At 42.3% G+C, this 27,112-nt stretch overlaps 1 protein-coding gene across 2 annotated transcripts in view; it reads left to right on the top strand.

Moving 5' to 3' along the window:
- Nucleotides 1-27,112, top strand: part of scube1 (signal peptide, CUB domain, EGF-like 1) — a 119,144-nt gene that overhangs the window by 61,515 nt on the left and 30,517 nt on the right. The window contains exons 5-8 of one of the 2 annotated variants that reach the window (XM_062443404.1): nucleotides 5,943-6,071; nucleotides 7,950-8,066; nucleotides 14,222-14,311; nucleotides 21,324-21,440. In XM_062443404.1, the coding sequence (XP_062299388.1) occupies nucleotides 5,943-6,071; nucleotides 7,950-8,066; nucleotides 14,222-14,311; nucleotides 21,324-21,440 (453 nt within the window). The remainder of the gene's footprint in view (nucleotides 1-5,942; nucleotides 6,072-7,949; nucleotides 8,067-14,221; nucleotides 14,312-21,323; nucleotides 21,441-27,112) is intronic. The other variant, XM_062443405.1, reaches the window with a different exon arrangement.

Below are 27,112 nucleotides of genomic sequence, written 5' to 3'. Positions count from 1 at the left end.
TGTTTTATCCAATATGTTTAGCACTATGTAACCGTATGTTTTTAAAAAAGTGCTATATAAGTAAAAACTCTTATTATTATTAGAAACCTCATCTCTTTCTGTATATGAGTCTGACACTGAGCTGAACAGAGCTCGACATCAGATACAGCCCAACGTTTCCAGGCACCCATGTGGGTTTTCTGAGCCCGACAAGTGAACATGTCAGCGAGCTTCGGGCTTTGCTTCCCGGCCTCGCCGCCCTCATCACATCGGACACATTGAGAGGCCACGCACGGTTCGCAGCCGCCGCTCTGTTTGCTATTTTAGGCTCCGTTGTGCCGAGTCCCGTCCTGTGTCCGCCTTCTCCCTCTGCCTAAGTTTATTTGACTTCTCCCAGGTTTAAATTGATTGTAGATACACTGCTTTCTTATGAGTTTAGTTTTTAAACAGGGTCGGTACATGCTTTGGCAACCGTTTAAAGATTTTTTTTCTTTACCCCATGGCGTCGTTGTACTTGTGTTCTGGGCTGTACGGAGTCCACATTTGGCCATGCACCAGTATCTGTCTACATTTACTGTTAACTGAAATATATTGTCTGAATTATATAATGTTAGGTTTTGTTTAATCTTTTGTTAATCATGTGAATGCAGCATTTCCTTTAACCATTTGGATCCTTTGATTTTGGACTTTGATGGAATGGCGCTGTTGGGAGTGGACAGCTAGAATGGCAGTGTTTGATTTAAGAAAGGACTTTCTGTTTGTGAAGGGGACTCTCTAGGGGGAATGGCACCCTAATGAGGTACTTGAAACACTCTTGGGCCCCATGAAGGGACATTATTCACTCTGGGGACCGGGGAAGGGGGCGTGGGTACTCTAGATGGAGGGGTGGTGAGTGCCAACACATTAATGTAAATCCTTGGTAGTAACGATGCAAATTTATCACTCAAAGATTTAATGTTTAAAAAGTTACTGAGCAGTCTGTATTAATGTACTTACCTTATACTTTTATGTGTATCGCCACATATTCACTGAGATCTGTTCCGTACATCCCTGCGGTGTATTTACACTTCTTGCAAAATCTCTGACGTGGTGCTTGGATGTGTTTGGAGAGCATCTACTGCCAAATTCGAACTATGTCTAGAAAGCACTCAGAGAGCGATCAGAGACCTCTGCCAATGCTGTACACTCTTCTAAATGTGTTATTTTACTAACAGAAAATTACAAGGTTTTAATCTGCATTTTGGTTAATCTGCATCCAAATTCACATAACGATGGATAATCATGCTGTTTTTCTCGAATATCTAAATCCTTGGAAATAATATGCAACATTATTTCCAAAGGATAAACTGTGCAAACTTTAAAGAGGTACAGACTCATGTCCAGCTCACTTTATTTGAATTTATTATGTTGCAGCAGGATTTCAGTCACCTCTTTTGTTACACTTGCACAATACAATACCTTTTATACGACTTTTTGTCTGGGTCATCCAAATGTGTGCTACATCAAATTTGGAGAAAGCGGGATGAAATGTCGCTGGGTTTTGTCGTTGTTGTTGTTTTTGTTAAAACGACGATGGAAAGAAATCGGGTGATTTTGGACAAAGGATTTAGCTTCTACACCTCACAGTCCACAGTCTCTGCTCCAGAAACGTTAACCCTGATGTGAGGGACACTTTGGGTTTTTAGTTCCAGAAAAATGAGATCACTTTAACTCACTGTCAGCTATTGTGGTAAGTGACTCTGTGAAACTAACCTGCTCGCTGGCAGGTTTTTCTTCCACAAACCCTGACTTTCTTTTTTTGTTTCCCCTCCTGCTGAGTCTGGAGAAGCCGTTGGACGCGTTTCATTTCTTTATCCAGCCGATATGGAAGCACATTCATTTACAGAGATTTACGTCAGTAGAGGAAGATCAAAATCCCACTAGGATATTATATTGTTCCCTGAAGACTATCTTACTAATGTTACTGCTTTTATGCACAATGAGTCATTTGTTTGAACAGTGATCTCTGGCCTTACATTGAAATAACACACACTGTAGATTCACCCTCAGCTCAGAATAAAGGTACGCATTGTCTTTCTTTTTTTGCAATATGTAGAATTTAGTGGCATCTAGCAGAACAGACTTGGCAGAAATATAATATTCATAAGTATGTTTATTTAATTAGTGTATAATCTCTTGAATAATTGTGTTGCATGCTGTAGCACTCTTTAATTCAAGAAAAGTACATCACAAATTAAACATATTATTATTATTATTATTATTACTGAATACTCCTAAACCCAAACCTGCACAGTACAACTCTGATTTTTTGATTTGAAAGGTTTGAAATACAGTCATTGAATGCTGTTGAGCCCAGAGGAGACATATACTGTAGCTGTCTAAAACCTTTAACTTCAAGTTTTAACATAGATACCTATACAACTGCTAATTATTCAAATCATTCACACTGGGTTGGCCTATGAGGTTACAGTAAGTGAAATATGTTATATTTTAACTCTATTGGTCAACATAGTGGACCACAGACACTTATAACAGAATAAAGACACCAGTTTGATATCTGCAGACAGCTGGCCAGCAGCTACATGGTAGAGACAGACTGAATAAAGTATAATCTGCACACATTTATGTCCACTCCCAGTGCTTTTCATCTCATTACCCAATAATGACCCATCAAAAGACACAAATAGAGCTCAGATTCAAATTGTATGTATGTCACCATGACATTGTAGAGATGTCACGACAGTCCCATAAACTGCACTCTTACAGCACTGTCATGACTAAACATGGATAACGTAGCCAGATATCATCTGTGTTACTTTTGAACCGAATATAAGTTTTCGTAACATTCACGATGAGAATCTCCTCGTAGTTAAACTTCTGACAAACAGTCTGTTGCCTTTTATACCCAAAATAGGTATAAAACCCAACACGAAAAGATGTATAAAGCAATCTAGTGAACTTTAAAAAATGTTGGCAAACAGAAGACGACGGACCGAGACACACAACGATGATGTCTTGGAAACAGGGCTGTCCTTTTAAGGGAGTTCATTTTGATGTAGTAGACATTCATTTTGTCTGACTGTCCTTGAAGAGACAGGTTCCCACTGTCTTTGTTTCTTGCTCGATACTCCCATTTCAGACTTCTAAAAAAAAGTCATAATGAAGTGTGTTGATGCATCCCAGTCTCATAACAAATGATTGATCAGCATGAAAAGCGAAGTGAGGACCAGGTAACAAATTCTGCCTCAGGAGAACCATGTTTTTTTTTTAGGGTATTCCAGATGAGTGTGCAAAATAAAAAGGTAAAATACAAAAAGAAAAGGCGTAGGTGTACACACATGCAACACACAAACCGTCTTTTGTGAGTGAACTCATCTGATTGTGCCATGACGGTGGTGCAGACATCCACACACTCCCAAACCAACTTTTCCAGTTCTTCCTGGAGCTCAGTGATATCTTTGGCTGGGTTCTCCTTCTCTCTGGAGAGCACTGGCCCTTGATCCTCCATCTCACTGCCCCCCCCCCTCCTCCCCTCCCCCAGCTGATGGAGATTTAAACACTGGCCTATTTCAGATATTATTGCCACAGCGCGCTCAGTAAATCACCGGGATTAGACTGAGACCACATCAAACGGGTCGGGGTGAAGAAACGAAAGGGAATGACGAGTCATGTCAGCGCAGACAGGAAGGAGCTGAGAACGATGTGTGCCGAGCAGAGGTATAAATCAAGGCGCGGGGCTTAATTGGTGCTGATGAAGAAGAGGAAATGTGTCAGGTCTTTTGTGTGCTTGTATGAGAGAGAGAAAGTGAGACTTTTAGGCAGGATTTCAGAAGAAATGAAACGGAAAGAGAAGTTTGATGATCCCTGGCTGAGGATCAAGCTTGCTGTCACTGCTCAACCTAGAAGAAAAACGGTAACAGTGAGGACAATACTTTTGCCGGCGGTTCCTCCGGTCAGCCAATCACAAAGCTTCGAATTCTGGATTTCAAATTCAATTCATCCCTGTGATGTTCTAAAATCTATGTTTTATATTAAAAGAATATAATCAAACAGTTATATAAAATAACACAAGAGCTCAGATCGCTACACAACACGAAACATGAATACGTGGTTTCAGCAACAGCAGCGTCCATAGCAACCACCATAGCAACAATAGAAAGATTGATAGAAACATCTTCGTAATAACTGTCAAACTAAACATAGAAATGAACTGAATGAAGATGATGAAACTAAAAAACACATTTCTCACTAGCAACACATTTAAATGCGAAAACTATCCTGAAATACTGCGTTTTCCACTGCCAATGAAAAGAATAGCAGGGAGAGCAGACATTTTTTTTTTTTTTTTTTTAGTTCTCACAGACAGAAACTTAACAGTCACATGACGTGGACGCAAGCCAATACAAAAAGAATAGGCCAAAAAAAACGTAGCCATCGCACAATTTTAGAGCCGATATTGTGAAACTGAGACATTTTGTGCCTTGGACCAACGCTAGTTGTTACACATTTTGATGTGAGACAGACAACAGAGGAGCCACAGGCCTTCAGTTACAGTACAAGCCTGCTGACTGTCTCCTTTTTTTATACTACAGCTGGCCCATCATTTGTGCTTACTGCATGAACACCCGAGAGGATTTTTTCTTTGCTGTGGTGGAAGACGTTGGCAGTCTTAACACAATCACACTAAGCATATGTTCTGTCGGAAAAGTTTTATTTCAAGAAGTGTAAAGAGGATAGAAAAGTACTCTAGCTTCTTGTCTTGTGAAAGGACTTATTAATGTGTGCTCATTAAGTTTTTGAATAATGTGTGGTTGTGGTTTAAAGGACTATTATATATTTATGTATCATGGGCTTAAATAAACGTTTGACTATAGGCTGAAATCCCTTTATTTCTAGCTCCATTCAACTTAAAGTATTATAAACAAACAACATTTTTAAACATAACTGACGTTTCAGACTATTGTCAAGTGAGTATGACATGACAGGAAATACAAGTTACAGAGAGTAGACTTTCAAAATAAACACTATATCTTTAAATGCGAAGCAGAATGTGTCAACATTGTTCAAATCCATCATTTTACTTTGTTTTTCAGTTGCCAAAGTTGTTCAAAAGAAACATTAAGACACCATGCATTCACTGAGTTCCACATGCAGTAATCAGATCAGCTTATAAATAGAAATGAAGTCAAATGTATTGTATGTATGAGATAACAGGGTGCAAACAGAGCATTCCAAATTGTTGGCGCTACAACCTGAAAAGCTTGATCACCATTGGTCCTTTTGTGGATGTGTGGAACAGAGAGCTAATTTAGCATGTTTGAGCTAAGAGAGAGAGCTGATGTGTAGGGGTATGACCGTGTAATGCTTTGAAAGTAAGAGTGAGAATTTTGAACTGGATTCTAATGGAAGCCAATGAAGGGCTTTAAAGGTCCTCTTTAAGATGACAAAACTGTTGTTCAGGCTCTCTTATATTAAAAGCTTTTATTGAGTCAGGGATATTGGTTAATATGCTGACTGGTTTCAACATCACAGGGTTTTCATCAGACCAAGAAGAATACATTCTGAATGTTCACACCTGGATACAGAGAACACAGCTGTCACAATGAATACATTATTATCATAAAAATCAATTAGATTCAATTATAAAAGAATCATCAATATGTACAATTTAAAACATTGTTTCCTCATCTAATCTAAAAGGTTTTTCACTCTCTGATTGACTGTTAATCTTGTTTTATTCCTTCTGTTTTAAATTCACGTTGGTCACCTGTGAATAGGTCATGCATAACGGATATGTTTGTATGAGAAGATCCAGTCAGACGAAAGCTTGTCACATGTCATTAAAGTGATCAAATGATTAAGCTCTGTCTCTGTCTCTGTCTCTGTCTCTGTCTCTGTCTCTGTCTCTCTCTCTCTCTCTCTCTCTCTCTCTCTCTGTCTCTCTGTCTCCCTCTCCCTCACAGAGGGGATGAACTGCATGAACAAGGACCACGGCTGCGGCCACATCTGCAGAGAAGCCCCGGGCAAAGGTGGGGTGTCGTGCGAGTGCCGCCCCGGGTTCGAACTGGCCAAGAACCAGAAAGACTGTACACGTAGGTATCACTGAGGATCTCACAGCTACACACAAATCACACACACACACACACACACACACACACATTAATACAGATGCCGGGAAGTGGACGCGCTTTTAACTCAACCTTTAGTCTCCGACAGATGTGTCAGCTTTTGTTCGCGGTTTGCATTTTTTTGCGTGGCGCGTTTAGTCAGTTGACTTTTCACTTTATTTTACAATCCACATGCCAGGAAGGTATTAACACTGTGTTTTATAGATTTGATTTTTATTGAGGTTATATACTGTTGTGATGAAGGATCTAAACTCTTCCTGTAATAAACATCTGTAATAGCAATGATGGACAAGTTCCAGTAGACCTTCAGCTGTAAAATATGAGGGTGGACATTTAATACCAGAATCATTTAAGCGTTTCAGGCCAAAGCTGAAGGTGCTGAAGGATTCAGTAGAGAGAATTCACCCCCGTCGCCACTCCGTCCCCGTTTCTCACTCTTCACGCCGAGTGCCTGCAGCCATGGAATTTAGGGGCTGCTGTTTTTTTGAGGAGGGGGGGGGGGGTAGGGGGTGGGTGAGAGAAATAAGCTTTTAGTTACACTTTGTTTGGCAACACATCTTGTTCTCCTCTCAGACCGGCGAAGAGTGTGAAGATTGTGAAAGCCTCCGAAAAAGCTCTAACGCGTCCCCCACTGTAGTAATATTTCATTAGCGGCGAGGGAGCGAGCGCTGTGCCGGCCTGTTGAGCATGGCGACGCAGGACGGTAGTAAACGAGTGATGAAAGAAACGGCAGTTATGTCTACAATACCTCCACTCACACACACACACACACACACACACACATACACACACACACATCTTCCCTTCTCTCTCCTTTCAGTCTTTCTCCATTTTCAGCTCTTTTTCCGCCATTTTCTCTCTCGTTCTATCTCCCGCTTCCTCCGCTTCTTCACTTTTTTTGCATCATCTTTTCGCCTCTTTTTTGTTTCCTTTTAAAATTCCACTATCTCCCTTATTTTCTTCAAACAGCTGCAAAGTTTAGGGAAATTAGAGTAATCAGAAAATTAGAAAAAAAACAGCTCTATTTTTCGGAGTATGTTTACGCTTACAAGGAATTTGACTCCAGCTTTTCTTGAAAGGACTCTCAAAAACTGGGCAAATTAAGAGAAGGTAAAGTTTGAGGGAAGTTAGTGTTTGTTAAATGAACTATTCATCAGTTCAAACTCCATCTCAAGAGTTTGTGGAAAGTTAAAAAGTTCCTAGATGGCTTATTTAGGAACAGAACTAGAACTGAAACCTGGTCTCTGGTGGATAAGAACTCTCCCTTTCTCTTTCCCTCTTTATTCCTTCTCCTTGAAGTCATTCTCTTTCTTTTCTCATCGCTCACATTGTTCCCTTCCCTTCTAAATGCTTCCTCAACACCTTTTCTCTTTCCTTTTTGTCTTTCATGTTCTGCCTTTACTCCACTATAGTTGTCCATGAGCTCAGAAACATTTTAATGTTTGGTTCCTGGGCTGTAGTTCCTACTTTGTAACAGTGTCTGCTCATAGAGTATGAAGCAGTGAATGTTTAGTGAGTGGTAAAGCATGAGCCCCAAGTCTTGTTAAAGTAATCATGCCAACAATTGAGCCTTATCCCTCACTTTACATGCAATATGATACAGAAGAGTAGAGTTTTCCCTCTAAATCTGAGTTTATCTTCCACACTTCTTTCTCTCTTTCTCTATCTCCATCACCCTTTCTTTACTGAGTTCTCTCTCTCCTTCTATCTATCCCTGACACTTGTCACATCAAGCATTATTTTCCAGCTATAAATAATAAGCGGTTATTTAGAATGTCGTGAGCTCCGTGTTATGTATACCGATCAAGACCGGAGACCTGAATGTTCGTCTCTCCTCCTCAGTGACTTGTAACTATGGAAACGGCGGCTGCCAGCACACTTGCGACGACACGGACACGGGGCCGGTGTGTGGCTGCCACCAGAAGTACGCCCTGCACTCAGACAGCAAGACCTGCATCGGTGAGTGACGAAAACCAAGAAAAGTTACAGAATGAGGGAAGGAGTCGGTGGGGTTGGGGGTGAGGGTGAGGGTGGGGGTGGGTTTAAGTTGGCAGATAGATCTCCCCCAACAGCTCTCCCCCCTTCCCCCGGCCTCGTCTTATTTAAACAGCGAACACAAAAGAAGCAGGGAGCTTTAGGCAGAGAGAAACTCCACATGAGCACAATTACAGTATATTCACATTCAGCACAGCACTGATTTCTAAATACAATCAAGACTGACAGAGTGGAGGAGCTGCAATATCCTGCATCCATTCTCTTAGTAGGCACAACCCACCAGAACCAACACCAATAGCAGTTAATGTGGAGTGAGCAAATAGTAAATTCATTATTCTTTCAACAGCATTTTTTTTAATAAGCATAAAATTAAATAATTACCCACAGTAGGTAGACAGATTTCATGATTAAACAGTAAGTTGAACACTGTTGAGGGGCTTTTATTGCCCTCAGCTAAGACTCTCAGGATTTAAACAGATTCCGCATTGGACGGACTGACATACTGGCAGAGCTGTTTCACCTTGGGAGAACATTCCAAGGCAGTCAATACATAGCAGAAAGTATCTTAACCCTTACATACTGTTCAGGTTCAATTTAACCACATATGACATTTGTAAAAACACCCCAAATGTTGTTTCCTTTACCCTGAAAGTTGATGACTTTTCCTAAAGTAGCCCAAAATACAAAATACATGTAGCAGTGAAGACTGATGGCTCTAATGGTTAAAAAAAACCTGCACTTTCATAAAGCTCTGCTCATTTTCACTTCACATAAAATACATTTATATCATTATTACTATGTTATATTTTCATGTCTGAGGTAAAATAGGACATGATATTGTGTGATAGGAGATGTTTAGTGGTGTAAAAGCTAAAAAATACACTCTCTCTGCTCTCTGACACATGAATCAAGGTTTAATCACATTTATTGATCAGTCAGATCAACTATTGATGCTTTCTAAACACATCTGTGGTTCACAGTTGGTATCACTTTTTATGAGGGGATTCTTAGACAGAGGGTGTAGAATATGAACGGTATGTAAGAGTTAACGACTGACTGGTGGGTTTATAACATTGTTCAACAGCCTTGAAATAAAAAACATAAAAATGTCATTTTGGACAACCAATGAGTCACCGGAGCATTCATCTTCATCATCCAATGGCTGAGAAAGAAGCAACACAATTTACTCCGAGGCTTCCCGTTGTGGATGAAACTGCAGCAGATTGTTGATGATCATTAACAGTAACAGTAAGTCTTAGGACCAATGAATGAGCTGCGATATGTTTTGAGCATTAGAGAAATCATTTAGTCGGCTGGGGAAAAAATTCATTGATACATTCATCATGTCTAAAAACTGAGTGAACCCGGCCCGCAACCAGCACACACGCTCATATGTTCAGTACATATGACTTTGAGCTGAAATGTGCCTCCACATCCCGGATCCCACCATAAAGGATATTAATTTTCATCTTGCTTTTTTCCTAATCAGTAAAGGATGAACAAGGCAATCCAGGTAAGTGGAGTTGTGCTTAACTCCGTTTTTTTCCCCCCACTTTGTTTTTCTGCTGACATACATGTAACAAATAGTTTGATCACCATGAAAAACAATTGTCATTACATTACATTTCTTCTTTGCTCTTGTAGCCAGGTTACTGCAGCTCATTTTCAACCTGGATATATTTGGTGTTAGTTAGTGTATGAAGGTATTGATCATTTACGCACAAAAAGTGTAATTGGTGCCAGTAAATTAGTAATTAAATAAATCAAAAATAGTGCCCTCAAATCACTTCATTTCTAATCTGAAAAGGGTTAGGGTTAGGGTATTCAGTTATTGTAGCAGTAAAAACTGATGTTACAGATGATTGTGGTTAATCCAAACATAAAGGAGGCCTCAGAGTGTTAGTGCCAACCTACATATGCCCTTATATTACCCGTATTAGGGTTTTGCAGCATTGTTCAGTTTTGATGCTACAGTACATTGTTTCAGAACCACTTTGTTTGTTTACCTGGCTTCAGATGACAGGCCGCACCCACCAGGCCGTGTTGTGCAAAATCAACAAAAGCGGTCAGGTCACGCACCGTCTAAATGGGTCACTTGGGTTTCATAAAGTTTGATGTTGATGTTGGATAATGAAACGCAGATACGTTCGATGTTTTTTTGGCTGGAAACAGATTTGCGTTGGAAGGATTCATTTTAGGGTATTACTTAATAAAGCGTGCACATAACATTTCAAACTTTTTTACACCTGACAGCTGCAGGGCTCAGGTAATAGCAGCAGTAACCAACTCTGTTCATAAATGCTAATGTATAAGATATGATTGAGCTAGCTTTGTCTTAAAGTATCCTTAAAGGTAGTTACTGAAACATGCTGTACCTCCTCTTTAATGCTCTACAGACAAATTATACAAATGTGTTTATTTAAACTTCTGAGAGTTCTTCTTCAGTTTGGTTCATCAGGATATATGAGAGCAACGGTGGTTTGTTAGGAGTAAGGACAAAACCCAAATCAGTTACAGAAAAACAATCCAAAATCCAGGATTTATGAGTATAAAGCGATGGAGTCAGACATCTGATAGCCAGCAACTCTGAAAGCTAAGCAAAACAAAATGAACCAAAAAAAACCCAAACCACAGTCTGGACTAATGTCTTATTATTTGTCTATTTTTCTAAGTGTTCAGAATGGATCCAAAACACCAGCGACGTTGTTCATAGCAGCTCATTCTGCACAGAGATCATCTGAGGCTGTAATTGTTTAGACCTCCTCCCCTCCCTTTCTGCTGCCAGAATCTCTACCTGGCACCACGACAGGTCACCAAATCCCTGTCCAATGAATGAGCTGCTGGGAGTGCATGTGACTTTTTGTTTACAAGATCTGGTTCATTTGTAATTAGTTAGTGTTAACCTTAATAAGTCAACTTCCATATGGTTTAAAACCAAAGAAAACAACATTAAAGTGTGATTTTACTCTTTGTTACGTGTAAGATTGTGAGATTATAACCGCCTGCCTGAGTAGAGGACACATCAAGTTCTCTCATTCCTGACTGAAGTGAGAAACATCTCATGTCAGCGCTCATGACGCTCAATTATCTGATGTCATTGTGATGTTCTGTCCTGCTGTGTTGGAACACTGGAAACACTTCTTCCTCTGCCTCTCTCTCTCTCTCTCTCTCTCTCTCTCTCTCTCTCTCTCCTCTCTCTCTCTCTCTCTCTCTCTCCTCTCTCTCTCTCTCTCTCTCTCTCTCCCTCTATCTCTCTCTCCCTCTCTCTCCCTCTCTCTGTCCCTCATCCTTACGACTCGAGCGGATCGCGGTGGCTGCCGCTCATCAGCTGATAACCCTTTTTCCTTTCCAGCCGCTCTGAAAAAGCGAAACACACGCACCTACAAGGAAAGTCCGCAAAGAGAACGCAGAACCCGAGCGGGAACCCTCCTCTCTCCCTCTTTTCCCAATGTCTCGTGTCTTTTTTTTCTCCCTCTCTCACTCTTTCTCTCTCTGTCTCTCTTCATACGAAAAGAAAGGACCTCTGTGTCTGTGGTCCGAGTGTCCCAACTGCTCTATGGGCCTACCTTTTTTTTTTTTTTTTTTTAAACCCACCCTCCCACCCTTCCTCTCTTTTTACCTTTTTTTCTATGTAGCGCTATCCCTCTGCTCCTCCTCCTCCTCCTTCCTCCTTCCTCCACCCTGCTCCTCCAGCTTTCTGGTGATAGTACCTGATTGCCTGTCTTGTCTGAGCATCCATGTTAAAAAAAAAAACAAAACAAAACAAAAATCAGGTGATTAATCCTCAGTTGCACAAGAGGAAAGAGTGACTCCGGGTGGGGGGGGGGTGGGGGGTTCGCGTCGGCCTCGCGTCACAAAACAGACGTCTCAATTGCAGCCTGATCTTTAGGTAAAAAGCTCCCACGAAAGCAAACCTAACCACCTCCTCCTCTCTCACTACCTCTTCATCTTCCACTTCCTCACGAGTCCCAAAAAGCCAAGAAAACACCAAAAATGACCTCCATCACCATCCATCAGCACCCCTCCCTCCCTCCACCTTTTTTCTCTCGCTCCGCACCCCTCATTAGAGAGGCCCCGCTCACCCTCGTTCACTCTTCTAACATCGCCTATATTCCTCCTGCATGTGTCCACTCACATGTGTCCATATGTCTGTCTCTTTCACTAATCTGTCTGCTGTCTGTCTGCTTGCCCAGCTGCATGGGAGAGCCTGCACTGCATTTTTATGGTTTCCCTTTTTTTTCTTTTTTTTTTTCGTTTCCCTTTATTTATTCTGAAGTACATTTATTTATTGTTGTTGCTGTTATTAGCGACCCTGGTCCTGATCCTTCTGTCCAGTGCCTTGGGTTATTTTATTTATTTATTTTTTTTACCATTTTCCTCCTAGCTGTAGTAATGTAGAGTGGTTTAACTACCCCCCCCCCCCCCCCCCCCCCCCCTCGTCGTCCTGTGTAGGTCTGGCTCTCTAAACCCCCCCCCCCCCCCCCCCCCTCTCTTTGGGCCTCCGACCACCACTCACTCAGTCCCATAGACTCTTTAGGAGCGAGTGGCTGGGACTCCTCTCTTCCCACCCCCCTCTCTTCTCAACCTGTCTTACACATCCACCCCTCACTCACACACACACACACTCCTTTTCACACACTCAACCAAGCCGACACTCAAAAGCACGCACTGTGGTATGCACGAGCTCCCGATTCCACAATCACACACACACAACCACATTTCACCTGTTAGCCGAGCACTAGAAAAGCCTCCATTCATCCACCGAGTGTACTTCAGAGAGTTCTCCACTCTGTCCATCAAGCGCCTGAGAGAGACAGAGAGAGAGAGAGAGAGAGAGAGAGAGAGAGAAGAGGTAGCGGGCAATGGAAGGTCCATTAATTACTCCACCCTCATACACCCCCCCCACCTCCCCACACCTCCATAGGACTGTGTGTGTACATCAAAAGCCGGTCCTTTTGCGGCAAGTGGCGCCCATTCACAGAGAGATGCTCATTCAGTGCCCCTAATGACTCAGGCCCCAGTGAAAGACCACCTCCCTCTCCCCGCTCACCTTCCCACCCCTTGCACCCCCCCTCCATCGCCCAGCTTTGGGAACGTGGTTTTTCCAGCGTTGACTGTTTAAGCCGGTTGTGATATGTTCCATAGACAAACAGGCAACCAGCGCTGCCCCCAGAGTACTTCCTCCTCCTGCTTTAGTTTTTTTTTACTCTGCATGCTCCCCCCCCCCCCCCCTCCCTTCAAACCCCATTTCTCAATTTGTGCACCCCCACCCCCTCCTCTCCCTTTTCCTCCCTCATATACCTCTCCCATTGTGGGCCATGATGGGACTGATTATCTCTTCTTTCTCTCTCTCTCTGTTCCAACTCTGATCATCATTTCTTGTCGATCATTTCGTCATCGCTCGGTTCCTCGGAGCACCTCCTCCTGTTGTTTGACCCGTTGTCCCACCACCCCTTGCTGCTCCTTCTTGTCGTCATCGCCACCCCCCCCCCCCCCCCCCCCTTTCTTCGCTTTCGTCTCTGTGCCCACATTTAAGGCAGTTTGTCTTGGATATGTTGGACATGGACATGTACTCCCCCCCCCCTTCCTCCCCTCTCTTTCTCGTCTTCCTCCTCCATCCTAACGCGAGGGAATCATTGCTGACACAGTGTGGCTGTTTGATATGGAAACATGGATATGACAGAAACTCCATCGGGGACACCAGCAACATCAGCATCAGAATTTTTAAAAAACCCTTTAACTACACCCCAACCCCATTCCATCCCTAAAACCCTGCACCTCTAACTACCTTTTTTTTTTTTTACTTTTTCCATTTGTAAGCCCTGATCCTCCTCTTTTCCCCTTACCTTACCTGCCTACCTACCGCTTCATTTTGTAAGCTACACACTGATACTGATCATTTTCATTTATTTTGTTTTGTTCTTTTGATTTGCTCTGGGGGAATTCATCATTTGTTTGGGGATTAACACTCTAACAGGGATTTTGGCGCTTCTTCATCGCTTCTTGCTTCTTGGCTTGGTTTTTTTTGCTCAAACGCCAAGAGGGGCTGAAGGTCTGGTCATTTGGGCTTCTCATTAACCTGCTGCTCACTGTTTGTCCCCTTGTCACTTGTGTTTTAGAGAAAGATGAGGCTGCAATTGAGAGCTCTGAGTTCAATGCCACGTCAGTAGCTGATGTGGACAAGCGGGTGAAACGGCGGCTACTTATGGGTAACTCTTTTCTTCCTCTTTCTATGTGTTGCCATGGCGCTTGTGCTTGTATCCCCGACTCTACTCCTCTCCGTTTCCTCCTCGTTCTCCTCTCTCTGTCTTTTATTTTGTTTTAATCTTTTTTTTTTAAAACAAAAAAACCTTTGGTGCCCACTGTGTCTACTCCCACAGTCACAGATTTGTGACTGTATCTTACGTGATGAAAAAGGAGTAAAAGAGGTCGCTGTTTTCCTTTAAACCCTTCCTCCCTAACTCTACCTACGAAACTTATGGATGGTTCTTAGGTTTTTTCTCAGTGACTAACATTTACTTTCTTACTCCAGATGTTTTTTATGTTTCATTCCCCTCACTTCTGAGTACTCGTGTTACAAACAGGATGCTTCACTAGCAAAGGAAAACCCCTGAAAAGGTTGTAGACCCAACTTGCCCAACGATTACAGAGCTACGCCATCAAAGTTTTGCGTTGAACTTTGTAGAATATTCTCAAAATCAAGATTTCTCAGAAGGGACGATTAAAATGAGGAATAAAACACCAGTCCCATGCTATCCCTTCATGCTGGTCACAGTCCTTGACTGGACAACCCTGTGACCAAATGGATATTTATTTCGTAAACCTTTTCATTGTGAAGACTTCAAATCACATCAGCCGTCGTTTTATTTAATCATCAGGTGTGTCATTTAAAACTAAACCATGTCTGTTCTTTTGGTGGGATGATTGCAAGTGAAACATGATGTTGAAATACCCTAAAGAACCCCTTGGCATCTTTTGATCACATATTTGGCACCGCTAGTCAAACCTGATTCCTACCAAAAAATACCAAGGGATAGCCATTAATGAAAATTAGTATCAAGGATTCTTCCACTTATAAAATAAATAGCAGGCTAGGATTCGGTTTCCGAAAGACTGAACCCTACCACTCCTTGCTTTTAGACCTTCCAACCGTCTTTTAATGAATGAATTCATGTTTTTTGTTTTGACCTGATCAATCGGACCCAGATTCAAATGGGTGATTTGATCAATTCCTGAAGTATCACTTTCTTATCCTCCTGTTTTGAACTTAACCTTTCTTTTATTTTCTATGACAGAAGTACATCAGAAATCCCTCCCGCCATCTGGTACTCTAAACCTATCTATAGGTTATTAAACTATGTTCCATACATATACACATTTCATTTCAGCAGGTTCTTGCCAGTGTGGCTAGGAGGAAGAGCGGAGAATATGGTTTTAGGGACACTTCCTTGTCCCTCTCCTACCTCTCTGATCTTCTTTCTCCTTTCCCAATTACCTTTTAACCTAATATTTTATTTCTCCTCACTGGCTAAACCCTGCTTCACCCCCTGTTGTACCAGCATGTCAGCTGTCCTGATGGCGTTCCAGTTGTGACCTGTAGTGTTCCAGGTCTGCCCGATTGTATGTTATATACAACCCACTGGGATTACATGGGAGAATGTCCCAACTGGGGTTAAAATTAATGATCCCCTTTATGGAGGCTTTTGGACTGTGGAAAGTCAGATCAGACCTTCCACGGTGAGATCAGGTTCACCCGAAGCAGCACCTCGAACAAGTGATGCTGTGTGTTGTTAAAGGCATGAACGAAACAGGGATGTTTGAAAGGCTCTGTGGACACCATGACATCCACAAACCCTTCATTCCAGTTGCCTTTATTGTGCACGGATAGAAAAATTGTCTCTAAAAGTAATAAAGTTTTAAACAAAATGAAAAGTTATCCACTCATGTCAGCCAAACCTCTGTTGAAGTTGGATTCACCATTAAACATACAACAAGTTGGATATTTCATTACTTAAATGCAGTTTGGGTGAATCCAACAGAATTTCATGATAACTGCACATCATTCTTTGCAACTAACTAAAACAGTGTGTTCAAATGTTGCAGTCAGCAGTTGTAAATTGATCTTAGCAGTAGACATTTAGTCTCACCATGTCTTAAAAACAAAATCAAGTTATGTCAGTATCACACACATGTTGAATTTAGAATTGATTGACATGGATGAACCTGCCCTAACCCTAACCCTAATAGTAAGACCTTAACCCTAATTTATTGTAACCCTAATTTAATGTAACGTTTCATGTTTGAGTCAGTTTTGAATATGCACGTGTGCCTCTATCATGCCTGTGTGCATGAATGAACACGTGGAGAGGTTGTGGAGAGCACAGAGGCCCCACAAGTGCTGCAACTGGCACAGCCTGAACAGCATCAGTATGTTAGATTTGACACTGCTATCATTTTGTCTGCTTCCTTTGACACGCGGTGCTCCTGTCTCTGCCCCCACTGCCGTCACACAGCGTACACAACACACTGATCAAGACAAATGGAACTGCAGCCGAGGTCCTAATGAAAAGGTGCCGCCGAGACGAGTCTAGAGACATGAGAGATGGAGGGAGGCCGAAAAGAAAGGAGGGGCATGGGTGACTCGATGAAAAGTCATTCTGAGACATTTCATGATGTCGGTAATGAATAAATATCGAAATCAGGGGCCAGGTGTTAGACACATGTGTGCAGAGTATCAAAAGAGAGACTCAGTGGTGCTACAGTGGCTGTGGCCCTGGATTCCAAATAAACCATCACCCCAGGACAGATGAGCTGTGTGTATTTGTGCATATGTGTGTATGTAGTTGTATTCATATAGCGTGATTCCAGGCAAGGGCGACGTATGCTGACTGACAGCTAATTTAGGTGCCGATCAAGTCGCAAAAGGGGATCTTGTTGAGGCACTGAAAGGCGATCATGCCCCTCTCACCTTTTTACAGCAGCGCAGCAGTTGCTGTTACTTGGCATGATGCTTTAGTATACACAGTGCACATGGTTCTCTCTCCTGTGCTCTCCAGCTTTAATCAATAGAACATGTGTCCTCCTCTAACGGAAACAGTTTGCAGCGGTCAGCGTTTCCGTGCGAGGAGTGTGACAGACGTGTGTATACTTACTGTCTTTCCTCTCATTCCTGTGACCCTCGTTGACATATTGTAATCCCTACAGATGAAGTTGCCTCTCTGTTCAGGCTGCAAAAGGAAAGCCTGTCTCTTCTAACCTCCCATCCTCTACAGATGGTGCGTCAACACCTGAAAATGTGGCCTATTCCTCTAATCATGGCCATTTCATGGTCAAAGCACTCAATAATTAATCCGTATCATCTAAACAGGCCTGGATAGACTATAGTTATAAAATTCTGAATTCTAAAATTTTTGGACTGCTGAAATTAAATTCAAGTTCATTGCAGTTCTAAATTCATATGCTGACTTCAAACTTGCTAACCACATTGACACATTGAAGTAGTTTTATTGATCACCTGTTTCATCTGAGAGAAAAAAAAACGATTCAACAAGTTCAACAAAAGCATGTGAATTGTAGTTACTGACTCCATAATCATCTTCCCAGAAAGGGAAGATTATTACTTATTATCTTGGCACCACTGCCCTTATCGTTACAACACAACCATTTGGTCAAGCATGTTTTTAGAAAAAAATCAGACTTATAAAAGTATTTCAGCGTATATATAATGGAATATCATTAAATGTATCATTTTAACAACAATGAATGATCAGTTTGATGATCAATGATCAGATCAAAGTTTTTTATTTTATAGTAAATAGTCAATTGTAATTACATTAGCTAGCTGTAGCATAAAACGACGATTCAACTGTTTGGTAGAGCACTTTTTTTTTAATTTTTTAAAATTGGACCATTATTAGACTTATTTTGTTGAATCAAGTTACATAATTCTGTTCAGTGAGACCTCTGAAACTATAATATATCAAAAAAATGTCCTTATCTTTGAAAATTCCACCAAAACGTGTCCATATGTCTGAGTAAATTTCCTCTTTCTCACTTCCTGTTTGGAGGCAAACTGGAAAGGCATGCTACTGAAAGACAAAGTGACATCTAGTGGATTTTTTTTGCATAACACAACTAAACTGAGTGGTAGAGATGGCTCAATCACGTTGAGTTAAGTTCAACACATTTTTCAATGAGATATTGTGGCTCAAAATGTACTGTGTGTAATGTTGCACGGAACATTAAAGGGTTAAATGAATGCCTTAAAGAATATTTTAACATTTTGCGGATTATTATTATAATCGGCTTTCTTGTCAAGACGATGGATACAAACTCATAACTGTCCATTTAATATCAAGCTATAGCCAGGAGGCAGTTAGCTTAGCTTAGCATAGCATAAAGATGCAAGCAGGAGAAAACAGCTCTGTTCAAAGGTAACAAAATCTGCTTTACCAGCACTTGTTTGTTGGTTTTATGGGGAATTTCATAACCAGTAGCTTCCTGAAGTCCTGTCACCACCGTTAAGGTTATCCTGGCAAACAAGACTCTAATGAGTAACTTTGCTTTGCCAAGATATACTGTTGATAAGTGATCTTAGGAGGTGCTGATTATATGATATGATATATTGTATTCTACAACCTTCAGACAGAGCCAATGACCACAGCATTTTGTACTCTTGGCAATTAAGTGAATAACCATGTTTGAAAATATTACCGCAATTCATTTTTTCGGAATCCCTGCTGCAACAGAAGTCCAAGAATATATCAGTGTTGAATGTTAAGAAAACAAGTGAGAATGTATTTTAAAAATGCCAAGTAGTATCAGTAGTATTACTGTGTTTAGTGTTTTAGTTATTATAGCACATAATCAGAAGTTAATTGTCAATTTTACCCTTGACTTAGTGAACAGTGACAGCAGAACATGCAGCAACTATTGTAGGTATGGTGACACAAAATTGCTTAACAGCACAAAACTATCTGAGTAGAAACCATCATTGGGCCAAAATATGCTCCATCATTCATTCACACATGCACACACAAACTAGTCTATAGGACAGAAGTATGCAGGGTTAGATAGAGGGTGTAGAGGCTTTGAGAGGGGGCAGAGTATGTGTGTGTGGGGGGGGGTTATAAGGGGTTGTCCAGCACATCAATCAGGCCCGGCGGTGTGTCTGTGTTCCCGCGCTGAGTCTGGCCCTGGGGCTGGGCGTGGTCTGGAGAGAGAGGGGCTCTGAGCAGGACTGTACTCACCCTCAACTAATGATAGGGCCCAGTGTACTCTGTATAAATCACTCTGACCCATAAACACCCCCTCCACACACACACACACAGCACGTCTACAAACATGCACACACACAAAAACTTTCATCCGCAAAGACTGTATGCACCTGTGCAGGGCGGGCAGACCATGAGACAATACTACACTCTCACACACACATGCATACACACTTGACATAGACCTGAGCTCAGAGCGCGGAGCGGACAGGGGTCTGCTGTTGTACCCTACAGGGCCCATCAGACAGGCTGCCTGGATGATGGAGTGCCTCTGCTTCCAGGCTTCCTTCCTCTTTGCGGTTTTTTTCAACGATGCAACGTCAATGAAACCTCCTGCCCTCGTTCAAAAAGAGAAAGAAAAAAAAAAGCATCTCCATTTAGGACCAAGTTTGGTATTTGAAATAGCTCGCTATCCGGGCCTCCGAGCTTCTCCACACAGAGAGAGAAATAGACATGAAAAGGATTGCAAATGATGCACACAGAGCTTTGGCAGATAAACACACAGCGAGCAACGAATGCAGGCTAGAAAACAGAGATTAAGGAAAGAAGCCATGAGACTTGATGTTGTTTGGAGCTGCATGAAGGAACACAAACAAATCTACAAATACCTTCCTGTTTCTTGATAGAAAGCATCAGCCATCTTGGCTCCGATGTGTTTGTGACTCTGCATTCTGAAAGGGCATTATGCTAATGCCTTGACCTCTAGATGTGGATGTGTTTGCCAGCCTGAAAGGGCTTTTCCTATTTCCTCCTCACTTCACTCCGGCACACAATCTCCTGGCATTTTAATTAAATTGGGAAAAAGCTGCCAAAAAAGAGAGAAATATCCCTGATTTACACGGTGCTGTTGTCAAGCAAAAGCCTTTCAATTTTGAAATGTCATCTTTTTAGAAAGTAAAGATGATAGATTTGATGCTATGTTTTGAATTTGACCAAAGAACTGAGTACTTTTCTAAACTGCTAGACCCTATAGTTAAAGAGTTGGATTTATACTCAACAGCAGTAAGCAGGACTTGGATTTTCTCTGGAACTATTGAAGTCAAACCCACCAAAAGCAGAACAGTAACTAAGCGAAACTTCCTTATTAGGTATAGTTTTATTGTATCCCTTTCAACAAACATAATTCAACGTCAAATTTCAGCCTCCTCAGCACTTCTCCGGGCCCATTGGGAAAGTGTGTGCTGAGCTTTGCTAAAGCAACAGCGGCTGGGCAGGTGAGCTGGAGTTACCATGAGCTCGTGTTTGTTTTGGGATCAGCTCAGGCAATATTCACAAGTCCGAGCAAACCTTATCTGCGCCACGTACAAGAACATTTTTCTGGAGGAAAATATACAAGCCGGTTCTGCCGAGTGCGCTCTAGCCTTTACAGCATTCAACCCCTTGCACTAACTTTATTTTTCTATCTACTTACTTTAACCCTACCTTTTTTTTTTATTATTTGTGTTAACTGATTCTTTGTCACTTTTGGAAACAGGAGCGACCTTGGGGCCAAAGAGTTCTTCACCCTCCTCTATCAGCACAGTGTCATGTGTTTTTTTGTTTTTTTTGTTTTTTTTGTTTTTGTCTTGTAATGATACACCTGCTGTCAATGATAATCCTGATTGTGACTTGAACACTGTATTTACCTCTGTATAAAAAGATGTCTCTCATCATGAAAACTGGGGTGTTGTGATGTAATTTCTTCATCCGTGTGTTGACAAAGCTACATGTAAAAACTTGAGTAAAAAGACAAGAATACATTATATCCTACTGCGCTGTTGTTTGTGTATTCTTCTACTGCATGAAGCTTTGTCTCAACCCACATCACCTTCAGTGTGTGCCGTTTTCTTTTTCATGGTTGTTTCAGAAGCAGGGGTCAGAAGTTAACACCCCCCCCACCCCTCTCTCTCTCTCCTTCTCTTCTCTCTCTTTTCCGCCTCTCTCTTCTCTCTCTCCCACCCTCCTGCAGAAACCTGCGCCGTGAACAACGGCGGCTGCGATCGGACATGTAAAGACACGGCCACAGGGGTGCGCTGCAGCTGCCCCGTTGGTTTCACCCTGCAGCCCGACGGCAAAACCTGCAAAGGTCAGTGGCGCTGCATCCGAGTGTGTGAAAAAGCATGTGTGAGAGGTTCCCGACTCTGTGTGTGCAAAAAGGATAGGGCCGGGTCTATCCGAAGACCTTGCTATGACTGGTATCCGACTGATCCGGGGCCAAACACGACCCCCGGCCATCCGCTTCACTTCCAACTTGCACGGAGCTCTGGTCGCGGTCAGTGCCACTGCCGCCGGTTGTTGTTGTTGATTTTGCCGCCGAGCATTTCTCCACATCCGAGAGCCCGCCGGTGACGTCAATGATGGTGGTCCAAGGAGCGTGGGCCTAAACATCCCAAACAGATTATTATAGCGTTTTGGCTTTCCTCTAAATAAACAGGCTCTCTGAATGAGTCTGACCTGTGGGTTCAAGCACTCATCTTTACAGGCAGCGCTGCTCTCTTCTCAGTAGTGACAGAGCTGTGAGTAGACGGCAGGAATTCTGTTTCTGAGTATTCACAACTTTAATGAGAATTTGAGAAACATGGGTCATTGTTTATTTAGAAATCTGTTTGTATGAGTGGGGCCAGTCATACAAACAGATGTCTTCTTACTTGGCACGTACAAGTGATTTGAGAGAACTTCTTGCATTTAACAAAAAATATTTAGGAGTTTTTCTTAGGTAATTCAGGAGTGGTCCACACCACTGTAAAGTTGGAAAAAAGACTCCTTTGACCCGAGAGCTTAAATTCCTGAGTCTGAATAAAATTGGATGTGACTTTCACACCCCCTTGACCGCCTCATATTTTAACCACGAATCATTTTCTTTTGTTAGACATTTTTTTAACGCATCCAACTTAACGTCAAACCATTCCTTCTTTATTTCTGTCACAGTGCACCTCTCTCTGATGACAGGGAATTGGAATTGGATATTTTTTAGTGATTTACTGACACTACTAAATACGTGTTTGTCAGATGATTTCCAGCAGCAGGACTTGAAGTTCCAGCTGTGTGAAGTTCTTCTTTTTACTTCTTGCGTCATTTTCGTGAATGAAACGTGCCCACAATGGAGCAGAACACACAGCCTTTAATAACTTTTTTGAGCTGTCAGTTAAGCTAATTAACAAATCACATGAACACACACCCATTCATGTAAAGGAGACATCCATCAAAATCAAATGAGCACTTTATAACAAGTTTGGGGCAGTTAAGAGCTAAATCTGACTTTTCATGTGAGTAAGTCTTACTTAAAAAAAGTAAGATAGGTTTAGGTGAGTATATATTCTTCTTGTGTCTTTGGTAAATCTACCTGTAGTCATAGCGAGGATGATGAAGCTCCACATTCCTCTGTCACATGAGTGTTGTTTGATGGTTGGGCGTCATTCTAGCCGGTGCACTTCTCTGTGTGGAAGGAGAGATGGACAGTGATTGGGCACTTCACCGCTCAGCCCAAACCCCACATGTGACAGACATGTTCAAGGAGATGTAGAAAGTCGTCATAGCAACAAGGCACAGGTCATGTGACAGTGACACGGCTGTTTGCGTGTCCCAATCCGGAGCCACGTGTGTTTTGGGAGCATGAAACGCATTAATCGTATAATGCTGGCTGTGTGTGTGTGCGCGCATTTGCGAAATGAGTGTCAGGCAGTTTGAGATGTGGCATGTAGGTGTGTGAAATCCTGGAGCCGGAGCTGTCTCAGGGACTGGCAGGCAGACGAAGCGTCAGCAAACTTTGAGATGTTTGAACAGTGAGGCCCACGCTGGCCACTGTCTCTCTCTCTCTCTCTCTCTCTCTCTCTCTCTCTCTCTCTCTCTCTCTCTCTCTCTCTCTCTCTCCTCTCTCTCTCTCTCTCTCTCTCTCTCTCTCTCTCTCTCTCTCTCTCTCTCTCTCTCTCTCTCACTTAGACAGCACCATCCAGCTGCAGATTCAGTTAATACAGCAAATCAGTTAATTCCTAATTTGAATCAATAACAACAAGAATTCAACACTAATACCATATCAGTGAGCCCTGGCTGCGTTTTTTGAGTAGGATTAACATATGAACGATTGTACATCAGAAAGAAAACATTTATAGTGTCATGTAAGCATTGCCCTCCATCGTATACTGACAGACGCGTAACGCCGCGGTTGCATGCTAGGAGAACATGTCGTCCACTGCTCCGATGTCAAGTTGCTTGTGCGAACACTTCCACTCTGTCTCCCCAGGTGATTTGTGGTCCTGACAGATCCCAGCATTTACAGTGCTGGAAAATGAAAAGTCTCCCCACACCTCCCCTCCTCACCCCCCCCTTTCTGTTTTTTTTGGGCCTGAGTTGAGTGGAGAAGATGGATAGGAGCGCAGTCCAGCTGTGCCCCGCCCACATAATTTGGCTGTGGATCAGCCGCAGGGCTTCATAAATCCCAGAGCGGGGGGGATCAGCTCTAAGGGGAGCTGAGAGACACAGAGCAGGCGGCACACATCGATCAGCATCTATCAGCCGGGCACCAACAGGAAAACACACATACTCACACTGATGCAAACACCTTCTATCTATTCAGGTGGATCAGTGTCAGACACTCTGACACCTGACTGCTGCTGTTTGTATCTTAGATTGACCCAATGATCAACTTATAGATAGTAGAAAACATGCAGTGTGACATCACCCAAACCACATCTTTCAGGCATGTCAGGAAGTGAATGTTGCCTTTCTGTCCCTGCCCTTTTTTGGCAAAATGTATTGACTTTGTAGCCCCCATTCACTTTAAAGTGGAAGTTCACCCAAACATATATTTTCTCGCTTATCTCTAATGGTATCCAGCTATAGGATGGTATTGGTTTCATTTGTTCAGGTTTTTATGATTTCTACCTCCTCCCTAATACAATGGTGGTGAATGGAAATGTATATTTTGCCCTCCGAGCATTGCCAAAAACTTATATTTAAAATGTAACTGCAATATCTCTTTCAACAACCAATGATTGCCATTACTCTGGACAGTCCACAAAACACACTATGGGGGTTTTTTGTTGGAATGATTTTCTACTGAAGAAACAGTCCTGAAGAAAGCCTGTTCAGTGGATTATCCAGAGTAACAAGGATATTGTTTCTGTAAAAAAAAAAGAAGAAAGAAGCATTTCATTGAATGCCACTGAAGCTGAAATCTCAGAGATGCAAACCTGGACAAATACTATCTGGTCAAGTTGGAATTAAGTGAGAAAATATTATGATTATTTTTTGGTATTTTAATTTGAGTGTACTGACCGTTTTAATACAGTCTTTGGATCCAGTCTCCGGGGCCATTAGAGAGATTGCATTTTAAAGTAATTTCACATAAATTTCAACATCCAATCGATAATACTGATCCAATCAAACTTTTTTTTTTTTATATATATATATAAACAGTGTAGAGTGTGCAGTCAGAAATGAGAGGAGTGAAACATGGGGAATATGGATGCTATCAAATGGATGCTGCAATTACACAGTCAACACTGTAACTCAGTAGGTCACCCAGGACGCCTTCACCCATCAATTTTCTAAAGTGCTTAAGTTGTTCAGGTTGGCAAGTCATACCCAGCCTGCAGTGGGCAGGAGGAAAGTTACAAACACACACAGATGATAACATTCATACTTGAAGCAATTGAGAGTTTCCCATTCACCTAAACCACACATGTATTGTATAGATGCTGGCTGTTACTGAGCCACTGTGCACCTTATTAAGGTTTCAATAAATGTTGCTGGTAAGATCTACATTACACCACATCTGTCTTCAATAGTTTCCACTGGATCCACCGATCCTTTCATTCAACCACAGGAAGATCTGAAATGTTTCCTCTCTTCCTTCCTGTAAGAGCTGGTCCATGCTTCAGTCCTGAGCTCTCATTATTGACAGGGATGTCCTTTTTGACAGAGGTTTCCTGTAACCTTGGCAACAGCGCACATGGGTCTCAGTGGCCGTCTGTGAGTGAACTAATCGATATCTCCACCTGAAGCCGATACGCGTGTTAACGTGTATGTATGTGGGTGCGAGTCGACTCCGGTGGCACATGTAATCACAGTCGTGTTAGCAGTGTATTGTAATGCACAGACTGCAGTATAATTGCTTGCATTTAGCAGTTTACAGAACATAATAGTTAGTGGCAAGATAAGTGCCACGCTGTGAGGTGGTCTCATTTAATGTGCCACTAAATTGCTTGATAGAGACAGACAGCTACTTCTCCACCTCTCTCTCTCTCTCCCTCTTTCTCTCTCTCTCTCTGTCTCTCTCTCTCCCTGGCTACGTCTACCTCTCTCGACAGCCGCGGGGATGTGCCCTGTCGTGCCTGTCTATCATAATCATTTCAATATAAACTATGTAGGGCATGTTTAAAACCCACCAGTCTGATAAACGCCCTTTCATCTGCGCTGACAGACGAGGCAGTTCAGCCTCTCACGATGACAGACACGCCAACCCAGGGAGGTGTTTCATCACGGGGCGCTCGTACCAACATCTAGGTGAGAGGGGGAGAGACAGATAGATTGGGAGAGAGAAAGAGAGAGAGAGAGAAACTGGGTAGAGAGGGGGGGGGAGATTTTTTTTTTTTTGAACAGTTTCCAGATGTTTGATTAGAAGGTGCACATGGGTGGTTGGATGAGTTACTGTGTGTGTGTGTGTGTGTGTGTGTGTGTGTGTGTGTGTGTGTGTGTGTGTGTGTGTGTGTGTGTGTGTGTGTGTGTGTGTGTGTGTGTGTCCGTGTGTCCCTTTGTGCTTCTGTGTTTGTGGGTTAGTTAACAAACTTTTAGGCTGCATGTTAGTCTGTATTTTGTGCACATACAAGCTCATTAAAGGCTGTGTGTGTGTGTGTGTGTGTGTGTGTGTGTGTGTGTGTGTGTGTGTGTGTGTGTGTGTGCGTGCGTGCGTGCGTGCGTGCGTGCGTGCGTGCGTGCGTGCGTGCGTGCGTGCGTGCGTGTACCTGTGTACCTGTGGTTATGTGTGTGTGTTTTTGTGGATAGCGTGTGGTCGGTGTACTATGCTATACAGTTCACAGTGTGTATTGGCACCTGAGACACGTCCCCACTGGCCTGCATTCCTCCTCTACCTGAAAAGACCTGAAAACACAGGACACACACACAAACACACACAAACACACAATCAGATCAAAGACAAGTACATGATTATATCTATTCATCAGGAAACTAACAGGCCCTTTAAAGAAAGAAACACTATAACCATTTATATAAACAGACGTACGCAACACTTGTTGTGCTTATCTATCTATCTATCTATCTATCTATCTATCTATCTATCTATCTGTCTATCTATCTATCTATCTATCTATCTATCTATCTATCTATCTATCTATCTATCTCTCTCTAGCACACATCATCTTGAAAGTACATGTAAGTGCGACTTTCAAAGAGACTGTCAAATGACACAGTTCAGATGACATCTATATATTTCACATTGTGACCAATTCCTAAGTCACGATGGCAGTCCTACCAGGTCAAGAAAAAACCTGAATCAATTAGTAGAGAAACATGACAAATGCAGATTATACAACACAGGTGCACTGCATGGTCTAATTCTAATCATTTCCTTTGGCAAGACGGCAAAAGGAAAAGATTTAAGTGACTTTGAAAGAAGGTTCATTGTTGCAAGGCACCTCTTGAAGCACCTGGATTCATGAGATCACAACATCATAAGAATCCACCAGAATCCATCTTGTCAGGCGTCAAGTTACACGCTTGTGTCCAAAGCACCAATGGTTC

Source organism: Scomber scombrus, chromosome 22, assembly GCF_963691925.1.
Source record: "Scomber scombrus chromosome 22, fScoSco1.1, whole genome shotgun sequence".
In the NCBI taxonomy this organism is placed as follows: domain Eukaryota; kingdom Metazoa; phylum Chordata; class Actinopteri; order Scombriformes; family Scombridae; genus Scomber; species Scomber scombrus.
The sequence above is the reverse complement of the archived record's forward strand: the minus strand, read 5'-3'. Positions and strand labels throughout refer to the sequence as shown.